At 37.6% G+C, this 24580-nt stretch overlaps 1 protein-coding gene across 2 annotated transcripts; it reads left to right on the top strand.

The window, feature by feature from the left end:
• The first annotated feature begins 5193 nt into the window (after nucleotides 1–5193).
• LOC145500487 (uncharacterized) lies at nucleotides 5194–24530 on the top strand. Of its 2 annotated transcripts, XM_081480019.1 has the most exons (8): nucleotides 5194–6043; nucleotides 7107–7154; nucleotides 8057–8139; nucleotides 9391–9441; nucleotides 10833–10927; nucleotides 11648–12016; nucleotides 15842–16075; nucleotides 22809–24530. In XM_081480019.1, the coding sequence occupies exons 5-8, from the start codon at nucleotides 10867–10869 to the stop codon at nucleotides 22937–22939; spliced, it is 795 nt and encodes a 264-aa protein (XP_081336145.1). In that variant the 5' UTR covers nucleotides 5194–6043; nucleotides 7107–7154; nucleotides 8057–8139; nucleotides 9391–9441; nucleotides 10833–10866; the 3' UTR covers nucleotides 22940–24530. The 2 variants fall into 2 exon arrangements, 1 of the variants encoding a protein (XP_081336145.1); XR_014051075.1 differs by lacking the exons at nucleotides 10833–10927; nucleotides 11648–12016; nucleotides 15842–16075; nucleotides 22809–24530 and having other exon boundaries at nucleotides 9391–9737.
• Nucleotides 24531–24580: the final 50 nt, after the last annotated feature.

The raw sequence follows: 24580 nt of genomic DNA, 5'->3' as shown, positions 1-24580 counted from the left end.
TCTCAAAAAAATCACTGATAAAAAACAGAGGATACATACAATTAGTTAACCATTATACTACTGACTACTGTACACAAATGGATCACATTTATATCACTGTACCACAACTTGAGCAATTTTCATGTACCCTTGAGTCATACTGAGGCAACTCGGAATTGGCCTCTTGGGTGCAAACATGTCTTTTTGGGGGTTGTCAAATATTTGAAGTTTTACAGCCGATAAGCAAACTTTCGGGCCAACGTTTGCAAGTATTAGAGGTTTTTGATATATTTTCGATTAATATTTACTTGTACAACTTCAAACCTAGGCTCGATTTGCAGCCGTTTTGGGAGTCCGTTTGTTGATAGTCCTCCCAACAGACGGCTGGATCACTGGTCCGTATCGGTTTTGTCCGTGACGTCATATCCGCTTTTTATGCAAACTAACATTCGAGCAGCGCGGGGGAAAATATGGCGGAGGTTGTCACTCCGTGAAAATTAAACCTGTTGCCAAAAATGTGTTCTACTTAGAAATATTTTGGGTTATCCAAGGAAAAGCGTAAAACTAAAACAGGAACTTGTTTCAAAGCTGCACGAAATCTTAGCCAGCAGGAATCTAGACCCCAAGGGTATTTTTGCATCGATAAACTTATTTATGGTAAATCGGTAAACAAATATTCTGAGTTGAGTCGAAATCGTCATCACTGAGCCCGAGTGGTCCAATGCAAGAGAACTATCCAGTGATACCAAGGATCATAAGCCAATGTTGCTTCTTCGGCCTGCCTCTGTTATAAGACCTCTGCAGCAAACTAGACCTTTTCCTTTTTACCATACAGGTTCTACCACTCTTGGTAACATCACCGAATGGCACTAGTTCTGAAGGATTTCCAAAGCGAAAAAGCTCATATGTGTAGAGTGCAGGTAAGAATAAAGAATTAGTTCATATTTAGCGTGCGTATATATAACATGGCGACATCTATATAACATGGCGACAACATATTTGGCCCTAAACCTGTTTTATTTGTGATAAACTACAAATTTCTCACAATGCACGGTGAAGGAAAACAAAGGTCATTAGGGTCCTAACACGCCACAATCAGTTGAACGAAAACGCTTAACCTGGTTTCTAAAACTGTCGACGAAAAATTCGCTTCTTCGATTTAATTAGTATATTAGGTAATTATACGGTTTCGAGTTCAATTTCAGCTTTTTGAAAAACTCACAAGTGAAAAATTAATTTCAAATTGAACCAGAAAAATTGTATGATTTCTTATTAACAATATAAAAAACTTTGCGTGGAGGAAGTGCTGGAAGATCTTTCTTGAAGCCTTTTTTTCTCATTCGAGAAAACTTTTGAAAGTTTCCGCACAAAATTTTCATCATCATTTCATGTGATTTCATTGGATTAGAAAATTTCCTTTTGTCTTTCAGCCAATCATGACTCAGAATTATGATGTGTCATTTGCACTGGTGTTACACTTTTTGCACCGGTGTTACACGTTTTGCACTGATGTTACTCTTGAACTGCACTGCTCTCAGCCAATCAGAATCGAGTAATTTTTTTCATGTATGTTATTATAATGAAATTGTAGGCAAACAAGGTCAAAAATACTCAACGAAAATGTAGACAAAGTCAAAATACTCAAGTTTAAGTAAAAATCTTAGCTCGGCAAAAGTCAAAGGCTCGAAGTAGGGTTTGGATTGTTCAGAATAATCTTCACAGTGCCGAAACTTAAACAAAAGGAACTCGCACTAAACTCGACGGAAATTTTGCAGCTGAAATGAAACTGCACACGTCATTTTATTGAGCACGGCCGTGCGTACATAAAAATTTTGTTCATGATGACTCGATAGGAATTAGATAGGACTAGCGCGCACGCTATGTTGTAACTCCTTTTCTTTCCTTGGAATAAAAGATACCAGGAGTATAAAGTAAAGTACTGCTCCTATCCCGATTGCATGATACGTTTGGGTAAACACACGGGCGTAATAAAAATCGTATCCAAGCACATGTTTAGTTAGCCCTACCTTTTTGAGACTATGGAAAATAACTATAAAAAAATAACCAACACAAAATCAAATTGATTTGCTGATACAAATCGCCGAAAAAGAACCTTTTTACCAGCAAAATTAGACAGTGAGAGGATAGGCGTTTCCTCGGTGGTCCGGATGCTGTAGGTAATGCCAAGTTTTGTAGCCAAGGCTATAAACACGTGCGGTAAAGCGATCATACATGCATTCAAAACTTATTTCCTTTTGTTTTGGGTGCACTCACAAGAGCTGATGGTTCACTGAATAATAATTGCTAAAACGCACAGATACTTTAGGTTTGTTGATTACAAGTAACCTCCCTTCCTTGTAAGACAGATTAATAGAAAATATTTACAGAATAACATGTGTTTCCTTTACAATTGCATTACAAAATTGCAACTGAAAGTGTTTTCAAAATCCCCTAGGTCTGCATCAAAATGCAGAGGTAAGGCCGTCCTATTATGTGCTAAATGTCCATGTGACGATGCATCAACAGAACATTTGGAATAGACCTCTTTAGCTTAGGTGGTTTGTTGCACCAATTAGACCATGTGATGATACTCTCGAGAATTCTCGCTTTCAAATTTATAGTCGCGTGTATATGAATAGATGAGTTGCACATATCATATTTATATGGATAACCATACCGGGGACCCTAGCACGACCTAAAATAATCCACCCTCTTTCGCTCGTCCCCGATATTAATTGCTTTTACACCGATTGAAGTAAGGAACCTGGCTTGGTCCTGCATAAACGAGTTGAGCAGAGAGATATAATATAACCAAACAACAACCAGCACAACTAGTAAATCGGACTGGTTTCCGAATCTCTTCAGGTATATTAAGGGCTGGGTGGTCAATCTTGGAAACGGTTAGTACAATTGTGGACAAAACTTGTCTGCAGGTTACATCTCCAATTAATAGATGACTTAACGTTGTTGTTTTACTTGAAATGTGTCACGTGACCACATAACAGGCCACTTCCGGTTTAATTTTGAAAGCTTCTGCAGGCAGGGAAAAACGTTCCTTTATCAACGTTTTGTTCTGTAGTTTTACTACCTACCCAAGAACCGTACTCAATGTAATTAGAACGGTTGTCAAACCTTGCTGAAAGTCTCTTTAAAGTAGTTTGTATAAAGTTACATTAGTGACAGTCCTTTGGTCACGTGACTTGGACATGCATTCCAGTTACATTGGGTGTGGTTCTTGGGTAAGCAGTCATACTATGCAATAAAATCTTGAATAACTACTGCTCTTCCATGTCTGCAGCGGCCTTAAAATATAAACCGGAAGTGAGCTGTTATTTGGTCACGTGAATGGTTGCCATGGCAACAACACCATTAACTAAACTTGTTTTGGCAGTCGTTTACCATACCTAGGTTAGAAGCCTTTGTACGCATGGTTCTCCAGATGGACCACCCCTGAAATAACAAATAACAACTGACCCACTCCTTAATATGCCTGAGTGATCAACGCAGCATCGAAGATGTGCTAGAAAGACTTAAAAATCACAGAATTTCCTGACGCCATTGGCTGTAAAGCTAAGGCTTAGGGCACACGTCGAATCCAAGTCGCGTCGAATAAATTAAAAATAGGTGCGACAAAGAGTCGCCTTAATTCCAGAGTGATAGCAAGCGTCGAACCTACGTCGATCCTATTTCACAAATTGCACTTCATTAAAACACGGGAATAAGCACGTGTCCCCGTGGTATTCACTCGATGCGCGACTAGTTACTGCTAGGACTTGCTAGCGAAATGCCGATACTCTTCTCTTCAGACAACGGTAGACCCGGCGCGGCTCTCTTTAGGTCCCTGTCACAAGCCTCGCAGTATGTAACGACAGATGGAGGAGTATGTATTTTTGTAACGTTTGCCCAGTCCATCACATTTGAATCAATTATTTTGTAATTTGCATGATTTATGAATTGAGTTCAGCGCGTGTTTAGAGCGGCGTTTGCTGAATCGCCGAACCACTGTCGCATTATCCGAGCTAGCAAGTCGAACCTATGCTAGAGTCGAGCCAATTAATTTGAGTCGATTTTAATTGCAGCAAACGTCGCACCATTCATGCGCCTATTTCAAAATTAATAGGTTCGACGAATTAAATTCGAGTAAGATTCGACGTTTACCCTAGGCCTAAGACATCTTTTCCCAAAGTTTGCCTATAAGAAAAGCGCTCTAAAACACACTTTACAGCAAAAGAAAACTCGTCAGTACTGTTTTCCGCCATGTTGGAAAAACGAGTGACAGAATTGACCAATCACAGCCAAGCCTGCTCGATTCTATTAGGCTTGGCGGTGATTGGTCCAAAAATACAATGGCTAGACCAGTGATCCAGCCGTGGTGTGGGGAAAGAAACGCAGGCTCACAAAACGAATGGAAATCGAGCCTACTTCAAACCAGGAGTTCTTCTGTCTTAGGATTTGAGAAACGAGGTCTCGCATGCTTCCAATTAGTACAATAAGTCGCAGGTTTCGTCTTCAAAGTCCAACTGCACACAAGTACGCTAAGCAACATCACGAGACAGGCAACACGACTCGCTTTCAGGAAACCACATCAGAACACCGAGCAAACTGTCGCTCACTTATTCAAAGTTGTTGAAATCGATTGTCCAAACTAAGGGGTCATTTTCTCGAAGAAGTCTTGGATATCCATTTTTTTCCCACCATTTTAGCACAACATAGCATGCACGAACGCCCTTCAAACCTCAAATATTTGGAGGTAAACATGTCATGTTTTCACCAATTAGAACATGTTTTACGTCATGTGTCCACGCTGAGATGAAAAACTCGGTATTAACATTTCAAACACGCATTTTTTTTACCTAATTTGAACATGATATTCCAGATATGACCGACCGAGCCTCTCTTCTTCAAAGAATATTCCCCGCCATGAACCAATTCTCAGTGATGGCCCACTTTACTGGTCTTCTTGCAGTATGAAAGCAATCAGTAGAAAACGAATTTCGGATTAAAAAAGCGAATCAAATCAACTGGAGGGAATGTTAAGCGTAAAATGATAAGCGGAAAATTCGCCTATCATGCCAAGTATATTCAATTTCATATTCAAAGACGTGGTAGTCAAAAAAAAAAATATATATATATATTAAACTTGAATTGGCTTTTTCGTCATTATGTCGTAAAGAAATATTTTCGTTGTCAAACGGAAGTTAAAACCAGACACGATAATTATAAAGACAACTGTCCATGTTAATGATTTAGACTACAGAAATTGTAAGTTGCGCACAAACACCTTGATGAGAATTTAAAAGCTAAGTATTCACTTTATTAAAAGCAGCTGAAAGGAAGTCCCAACGAAATTAGCGTTTTCCAAATTGCTTGCCTTATTTGTCAAGTAATCAATAGCCTGACAAGTTAATTAAAAGGTTGTTTACAGACTTTCAAGATGAACGGGTCTTTTGGGGGAAATGTCAGAAAGCAGCAAATATTAGGTCAGAGATACATGGTGACTAGTTAAGTCCTAAAACGTAAAACTGATTGATATTTTGAGATATCATAAAATTTTAACCTTATTAATAAAGATAATCTAATGACCTTTATTAATACACGATAAATTTTTAAAGCATGGAGCTTCTGGAGCCGTGGATAAAATTTACAAGGAAAAAAACGGAATGCAATTTCACCTGGACTACTGAGAGTATGTGGGCAGACCTCATTTATATTGAAAAATAATTTATTTTTGGAGAGAAAAAAAACCGTTCAGCAAATGTTCAAACCGATCGTGAATATTGCATTTAATTGCATATTATAAATTATTAGTTCGGTTAGAAATGTATTGTTTGTTTCTTCGTGGAAAGTTGGATTAGAAGCGTGATATTTAGTTTTTTGATCTCAGACAGATGGAAATCGAAACCGAAAAATATTCAACTAATTAGTATTGAACACCAGAGCATTTTGACATATTATTTACATTAAACTCCTCTTCTAAAAGCAACATGAAATTGATATCTACAGAATGACTGTTCTTCATTATCAGTGAGACCACTCACTTGGAGCTAAGTCTTCTATTGACGAGGTAGGTTGAGTGACTTTTAAACTTCTTGAATGATCCTACTTACTGCTGTCGATTTATTGCCTCGTTACAAATTAAGAACATGTTTTTGCCGGTCAGTCAGCCCTTCGTTTTTCCCATTGTTGGGATTGTTGTTGTTTGACAGGATGGTATTCAAATTCAAACTCAGTTTAACATTTAAAATTTAAAGCGAGTTTTTCTGTCAGCCCTGAGTTAATTTCGTCTCAACTTTTCATCCTTCCTGAGGAGATGAAGTTTTCCAGTACTAGGCAGACAGTGGTTATGTATGAATAAAAACATTCTTGCGATTTAAAAGCGGCACAGGTTATATTGTCATATTCGGACCCTTGTCTTTTGCGTCACAGTTATATTTAGTGTTTTAGAGAAACTTTGGAGCTTATGTCTCTCTTAACTAAATTAAAGCTAAATTAAAATGTCGAATGTCGTGTGTTCTGTTGTTAAGGGTAATTATTTTATGTAGTTCTTTACAAAAATTGGGAAAAAGCTGCAAAGTTAGAACTTTACCGATCTCGAATTCGTTAATAGAGGTCTTTGAAGCCATAAAGTTTAGTCTACTTGAATAGAATTAACTGAAGCGTTGTCAACCTGCGTATATGCATACTATGGTTTTAATGAAACATTTAGCTTGGCGTTGAGATCAGGACGCTTTTGTGAAACCGAGTGTAAAACGTATTCCCGTTAGCTTTTGATCATTCAATCGTCGTGAGAGTTTTGAGCATTTCGTTTTCCTAGGTCGAACTCTAAAGCGGAACTCTTAATTAGCATCAAAAGATGTTTCATGGAAAGATTCGAACGCTTCTGTATTTCAATATTCTCAGGTTAGCTGAAGTAAGTGGTATTGAACTTAATACAAAAATGGCCGAGTTATTTACGTGTCGACCTCAAGTGTGCAATTTGTAGTTTTATTTACAGCAGGGTAATTGCAGTATCCTTAACGGTGCGAAACGAAAGAGCGACAGTATTTAATTTACAATTATTTAACATCATAATAATTGAAGTGAAATTTTTTATTGTTTTGAATTAAACCAACCTTATCTCTTTACAGTGTGACTATTTTCCCTTCCCTTTAAACCTAAAGTTTCCTGTTAACAAGGTAAGTTGAAGACTCTCTAAACTTTTTGTCAGATAATTTTTACTGTGCGTATATCCTATGTGTTGGGAGAAACACGTTCAGTGCTATAATCGGATAGCTGTTCGCAATCATTATGTATATTAAAAAAAAAACAAAGTCAGTTAAACATTTGAAAGCCAGGGGAAGTGTTATTCACAATCCTGAGTGAATTTAGTTGACAGTTTTAAACTCGATTAACACTTTTCAGCGACGGTTTTAGCTCGTGCAGCGAATTAACTTGACATAATATTCGGCTGTCAGTATTTTTTTGACCCAAAAGCAAGTCTTCGAGGCAGCAGACTTTTAGCTTTCTGAATACGAGCTCAATTTTATTTGAACGCAGAATAATAATTAGTTTCTCGCTTTTCGAAGACTTCAATTTGATGTTGTTTTAAAATGTGCGATGTCCGAACATGGAACAGGAGTAAAATAAGCTGATAACTCGCTTTTTCTCGTTGATAATAAAAAAACATAAATTATTCATTTCTTAAGAAAGGGTAGGTAGGAAACGCGAGGTTGTGATCCCGTTTCAAGCACAGATTTTATGTTTTGTCAGTAGATATACTTCTTAGGTACAGTTTACGGTACCTTTTTCGTAAAAATAATTCACTCATTACGTATGTCTTTTGGTTGCTTTTCACGCTTCACACGATAACTTTTGCCCCTATCGCGTATTTGGAATAAACTCTGTCTACCCTCATAAGAATGAAATGACATTGTAAAGCAGCTGAAAGGAGGTCTTGGGGAAATAAAAAGTTCCGAACCAGTTGCGTTGTTGGTGAAAATAATCTATCGGTAAAGCAGTACTCACCGAGAGCCGCCTTGGGCGCCTGACATCTTGTTTGCTTCTTGTTTACACCGAACATTTGTTATTTTTGCATTAGACCAACATTGTACTTTTCTTCGAAGTGTGACTGGGTTAGTTTACTCAGAGACCACTCACCAGGATGTAAAGTTTGATATCAAGGTGAGTTGAAGTCTTTGTCAACATTTTTCTTGATAATGTCTACTGTAGATATCATCCTTTTGTTTTAAAGAACAATGTTTTGCCGCTGAGATCTACTATGTTTTTATATTCATTACTATTAAAAATTGCTCGTTTGAGGAGTCTCACAATCCTAGGAATTTTCAAAACCTTGTGGAAAGTTTTTTTCGACCTTACATTAAAATTATAGTCAATTATTTAGGCGCTTTCAAACAATAATGATAATATGTTCCAAAAGTTCTTTTCGCACTGCGCCGATTTTTTTTTTGTTATTTTTGAAAGTATTCAATCGAGCTATTGTATAGATTCTGCGCCTGTCTAGAGCTGTTGAGGAATGCACTACAAGACATTGCGACAAAGAAATTTCTGCTGAACGGAGAATCATTCTTTACAAAAATACACTTGCGCGTCAATAACTGCGTATTCACTTCTACACTTATCATTTTAGCTGTTTTTAGATGTATTATATGCTTTTCTAAAACATATTTAAGTTTAAATTATTGATTTCACAAAAAATAATAATAAATAAACAAACAAACAAACGAGAGCATCTAGTTTGAGGTAAGCTGAAGACTTTTTCAATTGTTTTTTGTTGTTGTTCTTTTTGTTTTGTTTTGTTTTGTTTTGTTTTCAGTGGTCCGGTTTAGGCCATATTCGTATTCTCGGTATTGGACTGGAACTAGCATGGAACTGAGGCTAATGCGGGGAGTCTTTTGAAATGTAAATGACATTTATCTCTTTTTAATGATATTCCCCCGCACAAGCCTCCATTTCAAGCTAGTTCCAGTCCAATACCGAGAATACAAATATGGCCTATTTTTTCGGTTGAAGATGTGAGTAGAACATTGTTTCCCGCTAATTTTTTACTTCCAATGCTGATAATCTTTCTTCCAGAAAGCTTCAGAATTAAATGCGAAGTCAATTTGAATGCTTCAATACCAAGTTAAGCGCTATTTAGTTCTTATGCGTGGTTACCTTAGTGTGTTGAGACAACACTCTTATGTTTGCAACATCAGGCTAATTTTATCTGGAATCACAACAAGACCATTTTAGACTCGATCTTCGTCTCACAGAAAAAAATGCCTTTGAGAAGTGAATAAATTTTTCAAAGTTAACTTCGTTTTTCCACAGTGAGGATTTCGCCGTGATTAAATGCTATTGACGTTTCGAAGAAACAAAAGTGTGCTAGACATATGTTGGTTTAAACTATTAAATTCGTCTTTCTCTTTGCAGTTAAGTTTCTGTTGTCTTGGAAAGAAATTTCACTGGGGATCGAGAATAAGTGTAAGTTTAGGTTAGGTTAGTTTCCATGAACGTCTTTTACTGTTGTTAGCGCTATTATCCTCCCAGCTAGAGTACTGTCGCTCTTTTCTTGTTTCTAAACGATATTCATCGGTCCAATATTGTAAGAACATATTTGATCTGAAACTGCTCATAAACAAAAGACATCAATAGTTAACGGAAAGTTTGCTTTTCAAATCACCTTACCGCTGTTTAATTTCTGCAAGATGAGCTTACTTTCCTATCCTACTGAAGAAGCAAGTATTGAAATAAAGAGAACAGTAGCTCAGTGGATAGAGCGCCCGCCCGGTGTTCGGAAGGTCATGGGTTCGATTCCTGTCGGGGACTCAGAATTTTTCTTTGTCCCACGCTCCTGTCATGTTGATTAATTCACCTTCACATTTCATTACCGAGCTTAAAATTCACCATCTTTATTAACTTATTGACTCAATCAATCAGAATTTTATGTATCAATCATGACGTCATATCATCTGCGAGTAATGCCACATTTAAAAATGTCTGTCATCTGGGATCTGCCGGTTTGCTAATCACACAGGCTTCCTTTCAATATGGTTTATTCTTGGGTTAAAAAGCCGCTCAAATTTGCTTTATTTCTTACTCCACTTGAAGCCAGCTATTTGTATTAATTGTAAGCCAGTATTCAAAAATTGATAGTTATTTTAGGCCTGTGTAGCAAGCCCTCAAGGTGCACGATGTTGATCGTTTATCAAGAAAAACGGATCGAGTTTGAACACAATTGGCTTTGTTATACGATTTCAAAATAACCTTATATGGCCATTTTAGAATAATAGCACCGGGAGCTTCGAAATGCGCTTGGGATTTTTCGAAATCTGCGATGACCATACGGGCGAGAAGTTCAAACCATCGGCAAGACCGAAAAAATACAATTCCCCCCACCGCCCCACCGCACTCCCGAGGGAGGTGGTACCAGTACTAATCGATTTTTTTGTAATTATCACACTGGGGTGGCTGATAGGGCTGTTATCATAAGGCTGCAGCTTAAACGAGGAGCTCCGTTGTTACCTTAAAAACTTAAAATACAGTTAAGGTCCCAGCTGGCAAAACACATATTTCGTCCCTTTACCAAGATCAGCATTCTCTATGGTTAGCAAGAAAGTCAACTTTTCAATGAAATAATTTTACCTAAGGCCCGTTCTTAACAAGGACGAAAGTTTATAAGACTGAAAAAAGAATATAAATAATATGACTATATCTATGAAAACTGCCGCTCTCGTTTGGAGCGGGATTAACCCTCAGAGGTACATGGATTAAGGCATGATTTGAAGTGGAAAGCGTTTATATATATCTCCTCACTACTAGGTTTGGCCTTTCAGATTTATCAGTCACATTTGAGAGCATTCATATCATTTCAGTTCATATCATTGGAGTTGTTCCACTGAGTTAAAGATGCAACGCTGGGTTTCTACAGCACCAGTCTTGATTGCAATTTTACTGTGCAATCCGCAAGGTAAGTCATTTGTGGACAGTACTATCAAAGTATTACGCAAGATTGACTAATTTTTAGTTATATATAGGTAAAAACTAAAGATGAGGACTATAGAAATCCTTTGAAATTATCCGTGCAAACAAATGCGCACACACGGAGGATTTGCTGCAAGGCTAATGAGATCAAGACTAAATTTGGATTTATTTTGCATAAACTCAAGGGAGTGACAAATATAGAACAATTAAATTATTCTAAATCGACAGCAAGGTTTCAAACATATAAGGTGACAAGATATTAAAGTTTGTTTTAAAAGAGCCATAGTTGTTTTAGAATACCTGTTCATAATATTACGGGGGTGAATACTCCGTATGAAAAAGGATGGTGGCTGTACATTTTTCCACAATACCTTGTAAGGTTTACACAGCCCGTAAAGTACAAGCAAAGCCATATTTTTGCAGTATTTGTCACTGTGGTAACGGCATTGTGTCTACTAGGTTTGACGGTTTTAGAACTTTTCTGTACGTTTTTATGAGGATCATCAAAGTTTTCTTGTGCTAAGAATTATGGGTAAAGGTACTAGTCGCCATCTTTTTTTTTCCTATGGAGGATTGTGCGCACCCTCTAATTGGCTAAAATGACTCGCAAGAAATTAAGAAATAATTTATTTCGACAGTAAAATACAATGTTTCAAATTGGATTTTGTTTTACAATAATCTGATACTGAGGCATCTACCTTTATAGATGTGTTTTCCACATGCAACTTTGTCGTTAATGGACCTTCTGGCGAGTCCATCAGTTCCGAATTCAAATCATCTTGGCTCTGGTACCGTTCCAGCTGGGTCATCACGGCACCACTAAACCACACTATTAGATTGAAATTTGAGACATTTCAGTTATCTGATTCACAAAAGCTTGGGCAGAATTTGATCCGAATCTATGATGGACGAAAAACAACTAACACCTCTTTAGGGGTTTTTACCGGAGCAAGGCGACCTTTCATCATACAGTCAAGTGGCCGTTTTATGTTGGTGGAGCTAACGGAGAACCGTTATGGGTGGGAAGATAACCTTTGCAACTTGAAGGGTGTTTACACATTTAACTCATCTAAAGGTAAACTTGTTACCTACGAATTGTTCAGAGAAATTTAAATTTGAGGAAGAATACTTGATTTCCTTTTCTTTTTGTAGGAATTCTATTACTGGAGAAACATAATTATAGAACACGCCCCTAAGGTTAAGAAATGTTGTCTCTAAATACCCTACTACAGAGAAAAAAAAAAAAAGAAAAGAAAAGAAAACTAAAAATGTTAAGGCGTCGGCTCCTTATGCATAATGTACGTGGTTTATGGGAATTTTCAACGAACAACGACTTCGTGAAAGAATTATAGATGATATAAAACAAATGAAACAACGCACTCCATTAAATTAGGGAGAAGTAATCCCTCGAGTTTGGACTCGAGTTCGAGTTCGAGTTCGAGTTCGAGTACGAGTTCGAGTTCGAGTTCGAGTTCGAGTTCGAGTTCGAGTTCGAGTTCGAGTACGAGTTCGAGTTCGAGTTCGAGTTCGAGTTCGAGTTCGAGTACGAGTTCGAGTTCGAGTTCGAGTTCGAGTTCGAGTACGAGTACGAGTTCGAGTTCGAGTTCGAGTACGAGTTCGAGTTCGAGTTCGAGTTCGAGTTCGACTTCCAGTTGGACTTCGAGTTGGTTTTCGAGTTGAAGATCGAGTTAGACTTCGAGTGGAAATAGATTTGACAACAGATAAAGGCGAAGATAGGCAAAGACCAAACAAATGGAACCAAACCAACCAAATTAGCTTTTCCGGCTTTGTAGCCCGGCAGCAGTCAATTGTTTTTTGTTTTTGCTTTTTTGTTTGTTTGTTTGTTTTTTTTTCCACTTTACTTAAGTTAAAAAAAACGTTATAAGAAATATATTGGAACAATATATTTATTCTTCTTTATTTACCAAAAAATAGTTAGATACAGGTACAGTGTGACAAACAACCTGCCGTCCACTTCAACTAAAAGCTTAAAAATTAATTGTAACTATTAACATTGTTAATGTTTTTAAAGTCATTAAATCACTTAATCTTGCAGTCTCGAGTACTGTCATTAAATGTAAACGAAAAAACAACTAGTGTTAAGTAAACTGAAATAGAAAACATTTGCATTTGTTGAATCGTTTTAAATTAAATTGGATTGAACTGATCGGAGCTATTGAAAGTGTATGGATGTATGAATGAGAGAACATATCCCTGGCCAGCTAGTACCCGCGCGGGCTGGAAAAGAAAATTCCAAATTTTTCATTACTTGCTTAAGATAATGTACAGAAGAAGGTAACCTCCAGGCCAAATCTTTGGGGTAATAGAGGAGTTCATGTTCTAAGGGGCATTATAGGAAAAGTTGTTTGCCATCGGATTCTCATACAAACACAGTAAATCCTAAAGAGTATAAAAGCAGGAAGCGACACAACGTAGGATGATTGTTTTGAAGGTGTACTATTTCGGTTGGCCAAACCAGCCTTCCCCAGGTACAGTGAGAAGTTTCCTATACGGCGGTGTTGATTAAATAGGTCTTTTAAACGTCGTTTCGTCTCTCCCATGTACTGTAAACGACGTTTAAAAGACCGATTTAACGAACACCACCTCACCATAGATAACCCTAACAACAAATCTAAACTTAATACAGCCGCAGAACATTTCCTGTCATCTCCTGACCACACTGCCACGACATGCAATTAATCCCCATCAAAAAATTCTTTTCCAACCGATACTCCATCCGTAAGGCCAGAGAAGCTTTTTTTAAATCCAAAAAGGCAGAACAATTGATCCCGATGGTCTGAACATTTTATTTTGTTTTACTTTATGCTTATCTTTAATTCACACTGTCAATTAGTTTTACGTGTTTCCCGTATGACGAAAATATGCTACATAAAAACACGTCCTCATGTTAAATTCTCATTGTACCTGAAGAAGGCTGGTTTGGCCAGCCGAAATATCGTATACCTTCAAAAAATCATCTTACGTTGTGTTGGATTCTGCTTTTATATTCTCCATTTTATATGTGAAGCCGATTAGATCACTATTGTTTTAACGTATACCAGCAGGATCATCGTTCCGGTTGCTCACTGTAATTTCTGACCGCTTTGCCCACCCGTCAAGATGGCAGGTCTGTGCTGTGCCACTCGGACGGACGCATAAGCAATAAAGCCACGTACAGAAAAATAAAATCCCAAAACGGCAATTCTTCCTTCAGTCTCTTCTGAAATACCGTTTTGATCCATGATGAAAAGGAAGACTTACATTGTATCACCACGTGTATCTTTCTGATGATCATCTTTCTCTAGCGATGAAGTTATCTCTATGCCGGGTCTCTATGATTGTTTCCTCGCTGAAAACAGGGGCATGTTTCAGCGTTAATTTGCATTCTAAAATAAATCTTTCAACTGCAAGTCTTCATAAAGTAAATTAAACCTACCTTTCCATTGCCAATTCCACGATGGCCAGCAAGCAGGCTGATGACAGGACCTCAGATCATACCACGTTATGCAGGTCTGTTAGTTTAACACAAGATGAGTCACGCATCACGCGTCACGCCACTCGACTTTCTTAACAGAGATCGTTGGCTCATGGTTAGAATATGACCATGTAATTAGCATATAATTCCCTCCTCCATTTTTTTTTTTTTTATTTTGTTATTTATATTTGTTATTTGCATTTTTATATTTTTTATCAGATGTCAAACTCGATCTCCAACTCGAAGTCCAACTCGAAGTCTAACTCGAACTCGAACTCGAGCTTGAACTCGAATGCAAACTCGATGGTTCGGATTCCCATTAAATTATACTGTGAAGTTCTATTACGTTTTGCCGATTTACAGTGCGATTACTCGAACTGATCCTTTTGGAACAAAGCTGATCTAATAGAACTTTAAGGAAAAAAGGGCCAAACTTTTTTCGTAAATAAGCGAGTGAAATTAAAAAGACAAGACCGAAGAAAAGACATATCCGGTCCTCCCCGGGGGAGGTGGCACCAGTACGAAAGGAAACGCCTGGAAATGGAATCTTTTTTTATCGGCAAGTTTTAATCCATTAAATTTTTTAAGCATTAGTATTTTCCTTTTTTTTTTTTTTGTTGTTACACTGTTTCCGGTAATAAAATCTTGCAGATCACCCGTGCTCCCTGAGCTGATCGCAGCTCGTTAAAAAGTTGTCAGCACCTGCGAAGTGTTTTGAAGGATTCTGATCAGAACAGTTCCTCTCAGTGTCTTCGTGAACTGAATTTTAATTTCACGTTTTCGATCAAAAACAGTTATGACAGATGTTTAGAAAAAAAAAAAAAAATGTGTACACCGAGTATCAAAGAGCTCCGCTCGACAGGGTTTTTCGTCTTGTTGCTTGTTTGTGAGACAGTTCTTGCATTTAGGATCGAAAATAAACAAAAAAAAATTACCAAGATTACTAAGAGATCCATAGCTTCCCGCTACCTTCTTGGTCTGTTTTAAATATTGAGTTGGACGATTCTTTGTATTCTTGAACTTCACAACATCATAACAAGAAAAGAATGACATCCTCTGCCCTCAGATAACGTTCGGATTGGTCAACTCTGTTCCAAGTGGCCCGGTTTGAGTAGTCGCACTGTAGTGAAACGTTAGATTCTGGGTCCAAATCACATGTGATAGTCAAACAAGTCTGATAACATACTGTCGCTGTCAGTGTACCTAACAATCCTGACTTCACATAGATCTTTGGCAAGAGCTAATAAGTAATGCTCGGTACCTTGTCTGTTGCATGACGTATTACCGTTTGGACTACAGTGCAAGCTAAACATCTAGAAATAAATAAAAAGCTACTATTAATGAGAGAGTTTTTCATAAAGGGCTTTGTAGTCTAATAGATAAAATTAAGTTTGCTCTCTTTGTGCATTGCCTTTGCATATGCAGATAAACCGAAAATATTGATCTCAGTCCCAGTTGTGCGGGCGGCACCAGGTCACTTTGTTTGGTGTTCTGCCGAAGGATCACCACCTATCAGCATATCCATCTTTAAGAACTCCACGTTATTGGCTAAAGAAACTGGTTTGGTAATGACTCGCTTAAATGAAACTGGAAACTACTCATGTGTGGCCAATAATGAAGCTGGTACCGACACCAAAGACTTACCGGTTACTATTGTAGGTAAGATATATTTTCCTGTAGGGACTACAATGAAATTCTTTGGTTTTTGAAAGCCATCATTATCATTTTCCCTTCGTAAAATAAACAAGATAAGTGCAATTAAAAGCATGCCCAAGAAAGAACCAGACAAGGGCTGCGGTGATACAGCTCAAATCACTGATTTCACTCAAACTTGGCATAACTGTTGGGCTTGGTGAATAAATGATTATGGCGAAAATAGTATAGGCCAAAATATTTTCATCTCTCTAAGTAAGGGAGAACCCCTACAGGTGAAGATGGCCATTTAACACTTATTTACGCACATTTAATTAGTTATCTTTGGTTTAGTATTTCTATAGCAAGAAAAGCCGGCCTTGTGAAAGTGAAATTAAGTGCATTATGTTTTACAATTATCAGTCTCAAAGCTGATGGTTAAATTCTTCTCATGAGTCTTGATGAACTGATTTGCCGCTTTAGCTACACTGTGGGCAACAGCCTTACGTAATATGTAGCTATCCAGACTGTTTAAGACGCTGGAGATTCTGATCATCAAGTTGTTTCTCTTGCAAAGTAGCTTACGATGCTCCTTAAATCGTCTGTTGATGGCGCTTTTCAAAAGATGTTTCTTAATTGCCAAAACGTCTTGTCGGGCGGTGTTTGAAGGTCGGTGAAAACAAAGAAATTTCGGGTACGCAAAATAGTGAACAAATTCTGAATATCATTGTGAAAACCCAACCACGTGTTGTTGATCTTAAAGGTCCTGTCAATGAGCATTTTAACCAGCCCCATTTTGTAGCAAAGGGGTGTAAAGCTTAAAAAATTTGTAAGCAAGCTGTTGCCCACAGTGTAGCTAAAGCGGCAAATCAGTTCATCAAGACTCATGAGAAGAAGCTAAAAAACCTCACAAGGAATGATGGTTAAATGCTCTTAGATATTAGCTCCATAAGCTACTCTGAAATCCGTGAGTAAATAAAGTAATTTATGTAATGTATGTATTAAAACTAGGCGTTTGATTTATCTCCGTGGCTCCGTCCTAAGTAAGGTTCATATTTCATAGTGTTCTGCATACAGTTTAGTTGATGACAAAAATTAAAAACAAAAAACGAGCAACAATAAATTCAGATCATTTTAACATGGATAGTAAGCGCCATCCGTAAAGTTCTCAAAAAAGCCATAAAATGTTTGGGAAACTCACTGTTTGGGAATATTCATAAATTGGGTCATTTCGCAGTTGAAACACAACAGATATTTTAAGTGTTAACGTAATTCGAAATCATGCAGCAAGGAATATCTAGCTAAGCGTTTTGCCATCGATTATGAGTTAAAATTTTCAGAGATATATTTTGTGGTAGCGATATCGATATAAATACAGCAGTAGAAGATTAAAGTCGCAAGTTCAGGTGTAAAATACAGCAGAAATAGGAAATGACCACTACGTACATTTATGTCACTTATGACGCGATTTTGTGCTCTCTTACATTCTTGATGTAAATCTCCACGTTTTATTTGCAGACCTTTCGCTTCTGAGAGTTTCATAGCGAAGTATCGTAAGCCTCAATATGCGCTTCTACGCACCACGTCTCTACGTCTCGCCTCACAATTCTCTGAACTTACGAGCTTTATCCGCGAACTTCACGAACGAACTTTCATTCTGAACTAAAAGAAAACAGCAAAGTTAAACATACCTGTGAAAAATAATTTCCCGGGCACGCGAAACTTGCTACATCTGTCGAATTCTATTGGAGTGATGTGCACTTGACTTCAACTTCAACCTCAACTTCACTTTATTTTGCACTTACATTTTGAACTTACAATATTAGCATAAAGAAAAAGAAAAGAAAAATACATATATAACAATTAAAGGTAACAATGGTAGAAGGACAGATTACTAAAGGAAAGAGCTAAAAGAATTGTGGAAACTTACGTTTGATATTGTTGAGATAGAACATAGTTTTTAACACTTTTGGAGAAAGCAAATTGATTTAGATCTTTACACTTGTATGGTATTTCTTGCCAAAAGATCAATGGCCATAAACGAGATCATTTGTTTGCCAGTACTTGTTTTTACTCGGAATTTGTGAAGATTTTGACTGGCCCCATACCTCCGCTCCGGCGAATAAACCCCACAAATTCTGTAGGTATTCCCTGGAACCTCGTGCTGAGGAGTATTGTTTCAGGTTGCATTTTAATATATCGAAACTGGTCAATTTGTTCAATTGTTCGAATTCACGTGCTAACAAGCGCTTTTAACATTACCGGTTGGCACGCACACAAAAGAGACAATAATTAGATTTAGGTGCCTCCTCAAAATGTCCAGTTTTGTGTCATCTGTTCGGCTGCCTCGATGCGCGTTTTAAACAAAAGAATATCTGCGGCCTTCCCGCTTTTATCATCAGAGATAAAGACAGGCTGTTAGGAAAGCTACTCAAAATGCCGTTCAACATCCATGGAGAGCCATCACTGCTGCTATAAACATACAGACTTGTTTCAAAACCAACAATAATAATGATAATGATAATGATAATGATAATGATAATAATAATAAAACATTGCGTCATCATTGAGGATTTTTAATTATGCGCGGTTTATATGCCAATTTTTTTAAATTTTTGGACCGTCTGAAATATTTCGTTCGGCTCAACCGAACGTGATCAGCCACTTTATAAACGTGTATGTAAGGAAGAGTTTAATCATTTTCATTTGGGTCTTTGAGGGGGACGAGAGGAGGGGGGAGGGGTGGGGTGGTGTTGGCTTATTCGAAGTCATTGCCTTTATTCAAAGAGAGCTTAGTTACACTGCTCCTCACTTTTTTGAGGTTTTCTGTTTTTTTTTTCCTCAACATGTGCTAATTGGGATCTGAACAGAGAATTAAAAAAACTTGTGGGACTTCGGACGAGTGGGACTTCGTGTAATTTAAATGCTCTTTGATGTATGACACTATAATATATTCTCCTGTTAAGATAATCGTAATAATAATAATAATAATGATAATAATAATAATAATAATAATAATAATAATAATAATAATAATAATAATATGACTGCCCTAGGCTCACCGATTGAACTCGGCACCATAAGTTAAAAGCGGCAAGGCTTTACGGACTTATAATAATAATAATGATAATAATAATAATAATAATAATAATAATAATGTATTTTTCTCCCTCCTCTTTTCTTTATTTTTCCTACAACCGATTTAAAGCATAATAATTTTGTAACTACTCAGCTCGTTTAGTTCTTGCTATTTTGAGTAGTTTTTTTTTGCTCATTTACGTTTAATTATTTTTTTTTTGCTATATGATATTCTATGTATTAAGCAAAATAAAATGGTCGTTGTTGTTGTTGTTGACTTTATTGGATAAGACAATTCTTCGGACTCTCTTGTACCAGCTCTGTCAAGTGTCAACTGCAGCTCTTTTTTGTTGTAGACAATGGTTAGAATGGAAATTCAGGTTTGAACAGAATGAGTCGTTTTCCGGTACATAGACATTCCATGAGTCATCTTAGTTCACATGTAGGCAGGTGTCAAGGAATGGAATTCTTCCATGGAGTTCTTTTTTCCTGCAAAGTGAACTGAATGTTTGCATCAGTGACATCAAGATAATCGAAGTTGAGATCACTGCACATTCATGAATTTTGGTTCTCGAATCATCAACATATCGATACACTCTTTGTATTAATAACTATGAATGTATACTTTTTATACCCAGATTGGATATCCTTATGTTTATACCCACTTTATGCTGAAAATATTGCTATGAACATTCTTAGATTACAGACTTATCATAGTCAGTGTCTTTCAGTTAAACAAAACGGATGTGACCAGCCCGATATAACTGTGTGTCTAGTATTAGTTTTTATCAGTTTGCTAGCTAGTTTTGTTAGAAAAAGGAAGGAATGCACCATACTTTTCAAAGGCAAATTAAAATACAATTCGTTTGAAAACGTTATATGATTTTATTGCATTTTATTTTCCATCAGCATCCAGAAAACGCTCGTGACAAAATCTGAGCTGTAGGCCTCTCTTAAGGCGACTTTGGGGAATGCTTTTCCAATTTGCAAAGTTGCTCAGTCATTTTCAGGGACTCAATCGATTTATTACTCTCTTGCCTCAGTCAGACAAAACATCCCAATACCACAATGAGTGACCACATGCTAAGGTCCATCGTAAGAACACTAACATAAATAAATAAATTAACTTTGTTTGACGAGGGTAACACACAACAGTCTTACGACTGACAAACCCGTGGCCCTTGAATTCCCGATCGAATTGGAATTTAGAAATGTTGATGTTTGTGGAGCTTCCAGAAGACTTTGATGTCCCAGTTAGAGTGAACCGAATTATTTTTTAGAAATATATATTTTTTTTACCACTGTTGATCAAATAACAAAAAAATTCGAGCTCTCCCGCCAAGTGTTTCCACAAAATGCCAAATTGAAAAATTTTCTTTATTTTTTCCTCGAACTGTGTCGCCGGGATAAGTTTCATGACAAGCGGGTACAGCTGTACCAAGGTGTTTTAAGGAGAGCAACACAATACAGCTTCATTCATTTTATGACGTCAGTTCAATGGAAACCAAGGATTTCTTGTACGTTTATTTCAAATCACCCAATTTAACTTTCGGAGAGAATCAGTTTAGCGATTTGTTTCCTTTCTGCGCAGATTAATTAGTTATTTCTCTGTTACGGTTTGTAAACGCATCTCGGAGTAATCACACTTGCGCGCGTGTTGTGCTCGCGTGTACTACTATGATTACTCTCATGATTTATGATCACTGTCATGGGGCCAAATTCTGTCACGTGATCAAAATATTGTGCTGGCGGCATGTTAGCTGAGAGTTGATCACAAAATATTTTCTGTACCTTGTGAAAGTAAGAGTAGCACAGTCCACGCAAAGTATATAAGATGATGTGAATACCTGGCTTTATCAAACTGACGACGATGAAATGTGGGAAAAGAATTTAACGGTCAAGATAGGAAAACATTTATGCTGCAAGTTGGTTCGTCCAGTTACGAAGTTCAAACTTTTACAGCTGTCGAATGTGGAAACAATGCAAACAATGATTTTTGCTGGAGAAATGACCCACTTTTGTTACTCTTTTACAGTGGGTAAGCAAAGTATTTTAAAGTGTAGCCTCAGTTCGGCTCAATTGACTTTGGACGATCATATTTTAACTGCCCAACGTAAAAGAGAAAAATGAGCTTTACTCCAGAATACTTTAATTTCCTTTTTTTCTTTTTACCTTGATGACCCAGAACACCTCTCATTGTTGTTGTTTATACACTGTAGGCCTTTGAAGAGTTTGATTCAGTAGTATCCCAACAAAAGTAATAAATGAAATTATTGCAATACAGTAAAATTTTATCTCTTTCTATATGTAATATATTTCCTGATGATACAACAGTGTCATCTTTTTTTCTTTATTAACTCTTTTACATTGAAAATACAAGAGAAAAAAAAGAACTGAGCCAAAATAGAAAGCTGTCTCTGTTAGGGAAAATAAAGAGTGTTCATCAGATTGTCATTCCTATTTAAGTATTGTCTACATGAAGAAATAATTCACGCTAAAATGGAGGCTAGACAAGCGCAGGACTGTTATAATATGAGGTTTTTTCCATGCAGGGTAGCCATGTTCACGTAATTGCCAGATTCTCAGCTTCTTAAGAGGAGTATTAGATGGTTCCAATGCATTGAAAACGGCTGTAAAAAAATATAGAAAGCACACTTATTAAACTGATTGCCCACCTCAAATCAACTAATGATCTCTTGAAGTTACCTCTGCTGCACCTCCCCCCACCCCTTCCCTTACCAGAACTCAGTTATAGATCTGCGCGAGGAGACACTGTGAGAATACGAGCACAATGTAATGATCCCCAAAAGGGGTCCATTGCACCAATCATTTGGCCACCGTGCCCCTCCTCTTTAAGGTTGGAGTGGAGTTTACCTTAACATGAAGCTTATTAAGTGTAATGTCCTTCTACAGGGGCAATTTGAGGGTGTGAAAACCTTTCTTACATTGCGTAACGAATAGCTACTTTAGGCGTCTTAAGGGGACATGAGGCGACTCTAGGCGACTTTAGGCGGCTATAGGCGACCTAAGGCGACATGAGGCCCCAGAGTAGGCCTCAGCCGTGGGTATATTCTTAACATATTCTTACAATTTCGCCAATTTCATTCTCAATGTTCTAATTAACAATTATACCAGTAGCCTGCAAGGGCTACGGGTCAATAGCCGATGAGGCGTAGCCGAATGGGCTATTGACCCGTGGTCCTTAAGGGCGAAGAGTCTAATTGTTTTAGTATCACCCAGCTAGTCCAATAACAAAGCGAGCAAATGCAAGTTGAAGAAATATTTATTTGGGAATAAAACTAAAGAAAGCGTCACGTTCGATTTCGCCAATTTCGCTACTCGCGTAGCCAATTAAAATGCAGGATTTCCATTAGTCCACTAGTTGGGTGATACTAATAGAAATGATTCATCACATAGCTAGAGGAGTGGGAACGGTGTCCACGGCTCAGCTCTGTCTGTTCCATAAAACGATTGGCAACTACTGGTGAAATTGCGCGTGTATATATGACGTCAGGGTGGTGCACTTTGTTCTCCCCCCCCCCCCCAAAAAAAAATGTCCCAAATCATAGGTGCGCACGGATCCCAAGACTTACAGTCTCCGTCCGCGATTATGGCTCCTGTCCAAACCAAACATTTGTGTTTTGGCATCGGACACGCTCTGAATTCCTTCATTTGCATTCAGATTGCAGAAATCTGTGTGTCAGCCATGGTGAGAAATGGAACGGCCAAGTTGAAAACAAAGTTAATTGCAGGAAGTCAAATTCATCATTTTACATCTTTAAGTGTCTTCCAACGACAACAACAAATCTGTAAGTGTACTCTCTTATTAGATTATGGTTATGTGTATCGACCATGATGTTGCTGACCTATGTGACTTAAGGACGGTCGTGCGGAAAATTTCCAGTCGATAGATTTTTGTTTAATTTTTACTGCAGTCAGATAATGAGTCACTTGTGTCAAAGATGCAAAATAAAAAAAAAGTAAGTAAAAAAAAAAAAAAAAGATTGGGGGTCACGGACTTCGCTTCAGAGATAAGACGTGTGGAAAACTACCCTGATTTTGAAAAATTGGCGCTCGTAATTCAGCATGGTCTGCAGGGGTTTATAGTTAAAAATGTTGAAGGTGAGTCAACGGAAGCAAACGATCTTAGTCATATTTTGTAGAAGAGGATCTGTTGCGTAAATAATTCCAAAACCCTTCAAGAAGCATTTGAACCCCCCGCACAGGTAAACGAAGAACTAACAAGAACGGAATTCGATGGTGCATTTTGCAAAAAATTAAAACTTCTAATCGATAGATTTTCTTCATTTTTTTCGCTAACCGTAGAACATGATCCATCAAATGAAAAATAGGAGTCACCGAACGTCCAAGGTCGTTAAATCCAGGCAAAGCTATAGCAATGGCCATCTGCTCTATGATTGTTCATTTGATTACTTAGCGCGCGCTCGATGCATGACGTGGCGTGTGAATTTGCGTGCGAAGTAAGGATGCGCAGAAACAATTATCGCGAACGTCCTTAAAAATAGTTTACTTGAAATTTCCTTTCGACCTTTTAGAGGACAGATAGAAGACATATTAGATTTCCCACCGAGATTAAATAGACTGGCTGCGGCCGCACTAACCTGGTTAAAATTTCCAAATAACTTAACTCGGTTAGAAGTTGGTTATGATGAAATAATGGGGCTATACTTTGTGATTGAGCGGCCGCACTGAAATGTCTTATAAAAACAACAAACTGACAGCCTTCGAGGACCTTGTTCTTATTTTCTCGATTCTTCTCTTTCTCTTTTGTTTCGTTTATCTATACTCACAATTAAGGCAGTTCTTCTTCCTTCCTGTAAACACTATGCAAATTTCCAAGGGTGAGTTCTTTCAAACAAGATGCTGATTTTTGCGTAGACGTCAAAATGTTCTCCATCGCGGTCAAATGAACTGTCCTTGAATCAGTGATGGTTTCATTCAGGAAATCACGAGAAATCCTGCCATGCCGATAACTTTTATAGAGAGCACTTCCGAATGAGCATTGAGGCCTTTCAAGCGCTTTTCCGTATTCTTTCACCAGTTATAACAAAAAAGAAACCCTCTATTCCTGGCAGCGGTACCGATAGAGAAGCTTGCGACAGTTGGCTTGTGGTTTCTAGGGACTAGGGAAGGCTATCGCTTCGCATCTGTTACGTCCGGGTGTTGGGAAATGCACTGCAGTAACATTGTTCACGAATTCCTGGGAGAAATGCTTCACGTCAGAGAAGATTACATCTCTTTGCGATTAAACGGAAGGGCATAAGAAAACGTAATAAGCAGATTCAAATTAAAATATGGCCTACTTTAAGTTGCATGTGTTAAACTCATAACAGTTGTGTTGTAAATCTCCTGGATGTAAGCAACTTCAACTCCTTTTTTTACTGCGACTGTGAGCCCTTATTTAATTATAAATATAAGATCTTTTATAACTTG

The sequence above is a fragment of the Orbicella franksi genome, chromosome 10, assembly GCF_964199315.1.
Source record: "Orbicella franksi chromosome 10, jaOrbFran1.1, whole genome shotgun sequence".
Taxonomy (NCBI): Eukaryota; Metazoa; Cnidaria; class Anthozoa; order Scleractinia; family Merulinidae; genus Orbicella; species Orbicella franksi.
Note: the sequence above shows the minus strand (reverse complement) of the source record. Positions and strands in the feature narration are given on the sequence as shown.